The sequence below is a fragment of the Gigantopelta aegis genome, chromosome 3 (assembly GCF_016097555.1).
Source record: "Gigantopelta aegis isolate Gae_Host chromosome 3, Gae_host_genome, whole genome shotgun sequence".
NCBI lineage: Eukaryota > Metazoa > Mollusca > Gastropoda > Neomphalida > Peltospiridae > Gigantopelta > Gigantopelta aegis.
In genome coordinates, this window is record NC_054701.1 from 75,225,421 (window position 1) to 75,236,378 (window position 10,958).

Consider the following 10,958-nt stretch of genomic DNA (forward strand, 5'->3'; position numbering starts at 1 on the left):
CATTAAACACATTTTTCATTAAAATTACCAATTTCTAAGAGTATGAGTTGTTATACTTAAATAAATTTTAATATGATGAATTGTTCTTTCCAATATACTGACGTCATTGCAAAAATCCAAGGTAAACAATATGGCTACCATAATCATGATCTTCCGAACATGTTGGTAATTTATATAAGTATTTCATGTAATAATTGCTTTATTCGTTTGAAGTAAGCGGTTAGTATATTCTTTGTACCATCTAGACACAGGCAGTGGATGTTTTCGTGAAGGGTATCTTAAATAACTACGATATCGGGCACCTGTCTATTGCAGTAACGTTATGTGCACGTCATTGTAACGCGGGGTCTTTTGAATCGCGGTATTTGGGATTGTAAACATTATGCCAACTTCCGTGTAGAATTGAACACAGTTGACCAGGTAGAATCTTATGTGTTGTTACAAAATCTGGGTTTCACAGGAATCACAGAACCCTGTTAAATTTGCAATTATAGTCTGTCCCATTCTTATACAAAAATAATTTTAGTTTGGTTTGACATAAGAAGAAAAGTCAGTGTTTTGGAAATAGCAAAAACAAAATTAATAATATTTTTGTGCAAGTTGCAAAACAATTGACTCAGAAATAAATAACTTGTAGTAAATTCCAAAATATCAAAAAAGGTGTTCCCTGTAGGACAGACTATAGGTGAGGTCTCATCCTCATTTTTACAGCAAGTATATCAGCAACTTTAAAGAAACTGTCCTGAGTGTGTTGCTATTTTGAAGACTACTGTAATGTAATTTCTTCTTTAAAATATTAGTCTGTAAATTTATTGAGTTACTGATTGTTCTGATGTTTTTAATAAATTAAATTAGATTTTATTTCCCAATAATTACATAAGTATGAAAAAAATATAGTTTATATTAGGAAATAGAAATAAATTTTGCTAAGTACTACAAATATTAAGACAACTAAAAACGCACACGTTGGATTAAAATTTATTTTTAAAGTCATTGAAAAGACACTAATCAAAAACATGTTACAGCGATATCAGAGCAGTTCTTTATTTAAGGGTTAAACAGAAAGGATTTTGTGCCTGTTTGAACATCGTTGTTGATGAAGCTTTTATTTGATAAAGACAAACCATGAGAATGGACACAGAGCAAACAACTAATGTGAAACAAAATGCATGTTTCATGCACACAAAAAATAAACGTCACAAATTTTCAAGCATGAATAAACTTGGGGGAATTGAAAATAATCATGTGTACTAAATCGGTATGTACATTACTGGTAAAACACTTAAAAAGTGTTCGTATTCTATTTTGGCACTTACCAAATTTGTCAAATGTGAATTTTAAAAACAATTGTAAAATTTTATGTTAATTTGGCAAAATAATTTCATGCAATAATTGCTATTTTGATAGGAAATAATTGGATTATTACAATTTTAAAGTGTAATAATAGATAATTTGGTGAAACTTCCTGCTTACCCAGAGCTAGCCCTGGTTATTTAATAGCTATGAAGCCCTAATCAAGTGGCAGGTTAATTTAAAGAAGTGTTTCAAGAAGGCTGAACCAGATCTTTGTAATTTGATATAGTGGATTCTTGTCAGGGATGTTGAGGTGGTGAGCAAAATAAGTATAGCAGCTCGGCTAAAAATGAAAAACTGAAAGTTGAAAGAAGGTAATGAAAACTTATGGGGAAGCACTTAGTCAAGTTAGTGGGATAAAAACAAATTATAATAATAAAAATGATACATACATATACTTTTAAAAGGTTCATAGAGGTCAGGACCAATTCATTATGTAATAGTTTGGATGTATCTTAGTTTCATTTTAAGAACTTGACCATGGGTGGAAGTCAGTCTCATGAAATCTCCCCAGAGGAGAGAAGATTAAGACAGGACCCAGAGAAAATTCTGAGGATTGCGAGATTTCTCAATACACAAGCTGAAAAAAGGAAAGCTGGAAGTGGTGATCTGGTGGAATGGAATCAACATGATCAAGACAAGGTTTGTTGGGATTCTTTTTATACACTACGGTCAACAGAGTCGGTAGATTTTAAAAATTATCACTTTCCTAAAAAAAAGGTTATTGCTACTAACTTTTAGTCAACAAACATAGCAATGACACCTATATCAGATAAACTACAACAGGTAAGCAGTTGAAACTGGAATTAATTTTAGCTTTGAATTTTGGATGGAATATTTAACATAAATATTAATACAGTGGACTCTGTCTAAACCGGATTCTGTGTAATCCGGATCTCTGCGTAAACCGGTCCATTTCTAAAGTCCCGTCCAGCTACCGTTTATCTCTTAGATATAAATCTCTGCCTAATCCGTACTCTGTCTACTCCGGACTCGGGATCAAAAATCAAGAATGAAAGAACCGTTCATGCATTAATTACCTCTGTCTACACCGGATTGGGATTTGACTGAACGACGGGCTGCTTAATTAGTTGAACAATGATCGTCAATTGCCAAATTGCCAAATCAGGACGCCAAATACAAAATGTAATCGCACACGTGTGAAGTTTACTCTTATTGCGGTAGGTCGTTAGATCAATCAGATTAATATTAGTGTGTGTGTTGATACCTAACTGATTGCACACTTATGAATTCGCCGAGATATACTTGTCAACCTAACGCATGTATAAATAGGTGCGAATCGCTCGTATATTTTGTGTTATTTTATTTCATTTATAATGGCGGAACGACCTCAAAAATGGCAACGTATCAAACTTTCGTTAGAAACTAAAGTCAAATTAATACAAGAATTTGATTCAAATCCGCAGTCAAAACATGGGATCAAATGTCATTGTCGATTATTCAAGAACCATAACTCTGGGTGAAACTCTGTCTAAACCGGTCCTCTATGTAAACCGGACTATTTTGATGGTACGAAGTGAGTCCGGTTTAGACAGAGTCCACTGTATATTTAAAACTGGTCTTTTCAGAACATCTTTAGGCTACTTGTTGGTTTTTCCTTAGAGATGGGAGTTGTGTTTTATACACTGGAGCACATAATACTTGAGAGAATGGTAATCACAGAAATTAGGTAGAAATATAAAAAATATGTATATAAATATTTATGTATTTGTTATGGCTAGATTGATTAATCGTATAATTGAAAAAACTTATCAATCTGACTGGATACAACTCAACTAACTTATTTTGTTTCAAGGGAAAAATACAGCAAAAGTAAAAGTACTAAAAGTGTTGTTTTTGTGTTCTAGCAAAGCATGCAGCTGTTGAAAGGATTGTTCAAGCAACTTGATCCGTCAGTAACATCAACCATCGGAGACAACAATGGTGAAGTTCAGTTGTCCTTTAAGTACGATGGCTCTCAGAATCTTCTCCTTGTCAAAGTCCTCAAGTGTCGCGACCTTAGGAACAGAGATATCAGGTCCAAAGCCTCAGATCCTTATGTTAAGGTATTTACTAAATGTTACGACAATCATTTGACAGTACTGATCTTAACTACGATTAACTGGACTTCATTGTTTTGTGGATGTACTGGTTGGCCATTGGTTAACCAGTCCTTATGGTTTGATGCAAGCAATTGCTCCTACTCATGTGTGCTTGCATGAAACTGCTCACTTTGCTACACTCCAATATGATTTTTTTTTTCTCCAAAATGTGTTTGCTCTTACCTGTCTGTAATGCTGGAACCTCTTTGAAGAGTTATTTCCCTTGAATCACAATGAAAACTAGTAGAGAATATTTTTTTAAATTTAATTTGTTTTTCCTAGCCCAAATATTGGATAACAGTAGAGAGGTAAACATAGTGCATTGGGGAAAATCACTATAATCACAATAAAATATGTTTAATTTTACATAAGATTGTCACATGATAAAAACTAAATAATCTCTATCAAATATTAGTTACTGTGAAACCTTTTTTTTCCAGCTTGAGATGCATCCTGACCTGCATGGGGAAGGGGGTCACACAACCCAGATTGTTGTTGAGACCAACAGTCCTGTTTTCAATGAAATCTTCTCCTTCACTCTGTCTGAACTGGAAATCTTGGATGCTAAGCTGATTATACAGGTCTGGGACTATGATGTCACAAGCCGTGATGACTTCTTGGGAGAAGTCATCGTAAACATGAACACCTTCAACTTCAAGCAAGATCCCATCCACACAGCGTGGTATACTCTTCGAATGCAGGTAAAATGTTTTGAAATACAGTGAAACTTGTTTAAACCGAACCCTGAACAAACAGGAATCCTGTCAAAACCAGCCATGTTTCATGGTCCCCAACTTTCTAAATTCTAAAACGCAAAATCTAAAAACCGGATCATGTCTAAATAAGATAAATATTAGATCCAGATTATACAGGTGTCACTGTAAGATTAAGTTGTTTTTGTTGATGAACTTGATTAATTAATTAACCAATTTCTTTTTTTTTGTTGGTTCATTCTTTATTGTGGATTGTTTTTTGCCTTTTCCAGACTGACCTGAGTGTTAGTGGTGAGATAGATGTGAGTCTTTCATATCAAGTACCGGACCGCTTGTTTGTGTCTGTGCTCAGAGCCACCAATCTGTCTCCACGCGATGACAGAATAAAAGCCGATCCATTTGTTAAACTCACTATCCCAGGCGTGGGAGTGATGCACAGAACACAGGTGATTTTACTTTCAAGTATACGACACTGGACTCATTATTTTGAAACAACAAATTAAAAAAAATAATCTTGTGTATGAATATTTCCTACACTAATAATTTTTTTAAAGAATCCTGTTTATGAGTATTCTACCATCTTTTAATTATATTTCATACAATAATGATTTTTTTAAAATGATCCTGTTTATGAATATTTCACCCCAGTGTTTAATAATTACATTTTGTACAGTTATAAGAATGAATGAATGAATGTTTAACGACACCCCAGAACAAAAATACACATCAGCTATTGGGTGTCATGAATGGTAAGTATATGAAAATATTATTTATATATATTTATGTAGTGTATTGTACAGTTTATAATACTCTTATTTATATCATTCTAGGTTAAGAAGAGCACATTGGACCCAGTCTGGCAAGAAACGTTTGAATTTTCTGTACCTATTGAAGAGCTGGCTTTTAGGTTGGAGTTGTTTTGTATTGCAGCTATTGTACTTAACTGATATATGGCACTTAACTTTGACGTTCATTGTGTTTCAAAGGAGGAGGTTGTTTTGTATTGCAGCTATTGTACTTAACTGATATATGGCACTTAACTTTGACGTTCATTGTGTTTCAAAGGAGGAGGTTGTTTTGTATTGCAGCTATTGTACTTAACTGATATATGGCACTTAACTTTGACGTTCATTGTGTTTCAAAGGAGGAGGTTGTTTTGTATTGCAGCTATTGTACTTAACTGATATATGGCACTTAACTTTGACGTTCATTGTGTTTCAAAGGAGGAGGTTGTTTTGTATTGCAGCTATTGTACTTAACTGATATATGGCACTTAACTTTGACGTTCGTTGTGTTTCAAAGGAGGAGGTTGTTTTGTATTGCAGCTATTGTACTTAACTGATATATGGCACTTAACTTTGACGTTCTTTGTGTTTCAAAGGAGGAGGTTGTTTTGTCAAGCAACAGAGTTAATCATCTACATAAACAGTGGAAATAATTGAAAGTTTTAAGTTTATTTAACGACACCACTAGAGCTCATTGATTAATTAATCATCAGCTATTGGATGTCAAAAATTTGGTAACATTTTTCAATTAGTAGCAAGGGATTTGGTATATACAGTTTCCGACTGACAAAACTGCACACAGTTTTGCCTTGGATATACAAATTGATAACAAAAAACTCAATGGTTCACTGAGGAGGTTCGAACTATGATCTGAGCACCTAAGCTGAGTTAAATCCCACCCTATAAATAATATGTAATTTAGTCTGGAATAATAGTCAGTGCAGACTTTGTAATTGCAGATGAAATTAAATTGGTCAGTTGGCGATTTAGTTGGGCAAGCATGTTTAACTATAAATGAGAATTAAATTTTTAAAATCTGAAAATGGTAATTGATATAGGCCCATATGTTATTTTATTTTTCATTTTATTAATTTTTAACCTAAATAAACCATTAGTGCTGAAAATATGTCTGGACTCGAACCATAAATTGTCTGCAGTTTTTATTGTTTTAAAAATATAGATTTATAAACTTTGGAAAATTTTGTAATAGTTAAAGATAAGCAAGGAGCAGTTTTAAATGATATTTTGTTTAGTTTTTCAATTTAATAAATTAAATTAACTCATGATTTTTGTTTGTTTTTATCCAGATATATTATTCTCCATGTGATTGATGAAAGCCATTACCATGGAAATGAGTCTTTGGGTCAGGTGATCATTGACCTTGACTCTTTTGACCTTGAAAAAGGGAGTCATCAAATACACAGACTGACAGATTTGGTAAGACTATTATCTTTTTGATTTAAATAGCTAAAGAAGTAGTTAATATGTAAATAGTTCAGAATTAGAAATAAATATCAATAGTGGTAGTATTTTTGTGTTTGAATCAGATGATTACAGAAATGGCAAATATATTTTGCAAATCAATAATTTTTTCAACAAATTTGTTTTTATTGTGATCCTGCTTAACTAAAAAGATGACACCCCTTACACACATGTTTGGTAAACGTGTCAAAGATTCAAAGGTTGTTTGGCTGCCATTCATTTATATTAAGAGTGAATGCAACTCTGGCTCCGTATTCATAAATATACTCAAGTCAACATATGATACTTATCTACATAGTATCATAAATTGACGTAAGTACTTTTATGAATATGGAGCCTGTTCTGTATTTGATATAGATATATGTTTTTCAAGATAACTTTTGAAATAACCAATAGCAAATACGACTACATAAATCATTAGTGGTATAAAAATAAATTAACTTAGATTGAATAATAACTTTCTTTAGCATTTTGATAAAACATGAATTTGTAATGAAAATCAAATGAAAAAACCTGATCAAAATATGGTAAAAAAGATTATGTTATGGTACAATATGAGTAGTATTGATTTAGTTGCACTGGTGGTAACAGTCTAAACTATAATCTAATATTAATCAATTAATTGCTTACAGAATACCACATATAATGATATCCCTTTCAAGATTCTGATTTCTAGTATTTGGCTAGTCATGGTCTAACTATATTTTTCAGAAAAACTCTGAACGAATTCGCAACAAGATGTTTCAAAGTCGAGCTGCCCAGGAGTTCCGCGAGTCGTTCATGGCTCATGCTTGTGTCCGCTGTCCAGGATTCTTGTTCCAGATGCAGTCAGGCAAAAAGGTATGTTGCTTTGACCACAGTCACCATGTGTATACAATATAATTCACTACTAGTGTCATAATGTCAGTATAAAATACAAAGATGTATTTATGATTGAAATGTCAGTATAAAATACAAAGATGGATTTGTGACTGAAATGTCAGTATAAAATACAAAGATGTATTTGTGACTGAAATGTCAGTATAAAATACAAAGATATATTTGTGACTGAAATGTCAGTATAAAATACAAAGATGTATTTGTGACTGAAATGTCTGTAATGTGTGATTGAATGTTAGCAATACAGTTAACATTTTGACTCTATGGATGAGGATTTCAGTTGCTGTTACTAATTTTGCCATTTCAATCAATGTTTCTTGCTTGGTGTATTAAAAACTGTGAGAGATCGGGTTAACTATTTTTGAAAGGGGGAAACACTAAGTTTCCCTCAGTCTTTTGAAAAGTGACCAAGTTTTGCATTTATAACGTTAGTCATCTAATAACCATTGTGTAAAATTTGCTGGGGTGTCGTGATACAAACATTCCTTTCCATTTTTAGTTACATATTCTCTGAAAAGCAAGAGTGAGAATATGTTGTTATTAAAGCTGATTATTTCTTGGAATTAAGATTAGAAACACAAATTATTAAAATAGAAATGAATTGGTGGAGGGTATCTCTCTCTCCTCGGGGCGGGGCATAGCCTATTGGTACAGCGCTCACTTGATACACGGTCGGTCTGGGATCAATCCCCGTTGGTGGGCCCATTGGGCTATTTCTCGTTTCAGCTAGTGCACCATGACTGGTGTATCAAAGGCCATGGTATGTACTACCCTGTCTATAGGATGCTGCATATAAAAGATCCTTTGCTGCTAATCGAAAAGAGTAGCCCATGAAGTGGCGACAGCAGGTTTCCTCTCTCAATATCTGTGTGTTCCTTAACCATATGTCTGACATCATATAACCATAAATAAAATGTGTTGAGTGCATCGTTAAATAAAACATTTCCTTCCTTCCTCTCTGTCCTCTGCCCTCCCCACCCCTTGTCTCCTTTCTTTCCTTTTCTTTCTCTTCTTTGAATTCTTTCTTTTCAATCTGATTATCAGGCAGTTCCTATCATCTATGCCAAACACCTGTCTTTTTCTCATCAGCATTAACTTTGGACTAACATTTAGTTGTAGTTCGACTACTTCAGTCTTTAAAGGAGACAGAGTTAATTAGGCCCTATCATTTATAGTTATAGCTTTTTATGCATACAATTGCAGTTAAGTTAAAATGTCCCCTGTTTAGAATATTAATTTATTATTCTTGTATTTTACATGTAGCTTCAGTATTGAAATTATTTGCACTGAAAATAAAATGTTGGTTTACTCTGTTGTCAGGTTGTGTCTGTAAGTTGCCGGAAAGCTGGAAGTCATGCAAGAATCCGAATTGTGGATGGAATATTAATAAACTAAGCAAGACCTACTGATACCTGTCACAGAATTGAGACTGAAAGTTTACAAAGATGAAATAAATAACATTGAATAGGGGATTATAAGAGAAGAATTTGGAATGGGAGCAGTTGGTTAAGGGTTAACGTGATAATAATATTATGAACTATGAGCTGTGCAGTTTAAATCTGTTTTACTGTATGTATATTTTGCATTCCTAATAATGAGTGAAATGTTTTTATTCCTACTGTTGCCTTTTTCGTAAGCACTGTCTTACAAAATACCTATGCTAAAATTTCCAAACTTTATCCAAAAACAAATGTTTTCAGTACTTAAGCTATACTGCAAATTAAACAAATTATGTCACCATTCAAGAGAAAAATAATTCGAATGACATTACTATTCAAGAGTTAACTCTTGGTCCTTTTTCTTTCTTTTTTCCTTTTAGCCAAAAGACAATTTAAATTCAGGATTTCAAATAATTTTTATAAAATTGAAATAACCTTTATTAAAAATGAAAACATACTGATCTCGGATATTTGACTACAACTTAGTAAAACATTGTTTTATCTGATCTTAACATTACTTTATTATAAAGTTAACCTTAAAAATGGAAGTGATTGAACATTGTGACACTACTGATGTTGAAAAGAGTTGGGTTATTATTTTGAGGGTCAGCTATTAGCTGTTAAGACAAACCACAAAATACATGTAATGTAAATTTGTGGTACGTTCATTTAAATTGGTAGTTTAGCCTGTGGAGGGATTAATTGCATGTTACTGCTTACAATATTTACTCTTTAATTTTTTCTTTGAGTGTTTATGTATTTGTCCTGTATTAATTTGTTGACAGTATTGAACTCAAAAGTTAAAGTATTTGTACAAACTTCTGTATACTGGTTATACAGAACATGGGCTGGGCCTGTTACGTTTACATAATTATATTGTATTAGTTTTAAAACAGCATTTATGGTTTAAAACAATCTGTGATAAATGTTTTAATTTGTTCACAACTACTGATTTACATTATTTTTATGATATAATTGCCTAAAATGTAATGTTTACGTATTGAGCATATGTGAGGTAGTAACTTATTTACCGAGCTTAAAAATATTTGGACAGCTTTCCATGTAGCAGTTTGGTTTTCATTTTGCATTTATTTGTAGTAAATTAATTAACATTGAAGTTTAAGCTTCTAATATTGTCTAACATAAATGTGTTTAGTGTTGGGTTTTTAAAACTGTGATAAAAAAAAAAGTTTATCTATAAAATTGTGATAAGAATTGCTTATTTACAAAACTGTGATAAAAAATTGCAAGTGGTAGCTGTGATACTAAAATACATTTATAAAATGTATTTGTAGGTTAAAAAAAAAAAAATGTTTGTTTTTAAACGTGGGATGATGTTATTCCTTCTTAAAGAAGTTTGAATATGTGAAATTTTTGGTGTATTTTAAAACCTTTTTTTAGAATAGTGTAATGACCGATTTACCAAATTGTGATCAAAACTACCTACCAGTATTCACCAAATATGGCAGTTTCATATAAATGTATACTGCAGTAAAAATAATAAAGCAGTTTATAATTGATATATTTTTTTAATTGCAATGAGATAAATGTCCATTCTTGTTTAATTTATTTTTAGTTTTGTTATTGTTGAAGTAAGTCGACATGTAGTAAAAAAGATGATTTATGGGGGAAAACCTTTAACTTGCTTAATTTTTATCATATAAATACATAGAAAACCCTTACATGGTTATTGTTTATCTATAACTAAGAAAAGTGTCATTAATATAATTTTATATTATTCTGGAAATTCCAGATAAAACATTAATTACGTTGGCTATCCTGTGGGATGTTTAAATATACTAGCCAGAATGAGTACATGTATTTGCTTTGACGTTCTCAAATTAACTAATCAGAATGAGTAATTAAAGGTCTCACACGAGCTTGCAAGCTGAAATATACCATATTTGTTGGTTCATAGTTTAATTATATAATTAAAATAATACTTGACTTTTGGCTTTCTAGAATGAGTCTTCCTTTTGATTTTTATGGTTACAGAGCAAGCAATCAAAATAACAAGTAAAGTTTGTCTACCAGTAATTATAATAACAATCTTATTAACTTAATGGGATCCAGATGTTTACAGTCAACAGCAGTAATTTTTTGCACCCATTGTTTTGCTCCATACACATATTTTATCGTAATTTCAATTAAAATCCATTTTTGTAAAGAAAAAAAATTATTAAAGGTTTTCTTCACACACAGTGA

The 10,958-nt window shown here is 32.1% G+C and overlaps 1 protein-coding gene across 1 annotated transcript; it reads left to right on the top strand.

The window, feature by feature from the left end:
* Positions 1-137: 137 nt before the first annotated feature.
* Positions 138-10,251, top strand: LOC121369081 (synaptotagmin-1-like). Its single transcript, XM_041493921.1, has 9 exons — positions 138-219; positions 1,813-1,995; positions 3,222-3,419; positions 3,896-4,156; positions 4,441-4,614; positions 4,999-5,075; positions 6,261-6,390; positions 7,147-7,275; positions 8,635-10,251. Exons 2-9 carry the CDS (start codon positions 1,834-1,836, stop codon positions 8,707-8,709), a joined length of 1,206 nt encoding a protein of 401 aa, XP_041349855.1. The 5' UTR covers positions 138-219; positions 1,813-1,833; the 3' UTR covers positions 8,710-10,251.
* The last annotated feature ends 707 nt before the right edge of the window (positions 10,252-10,958 follow it).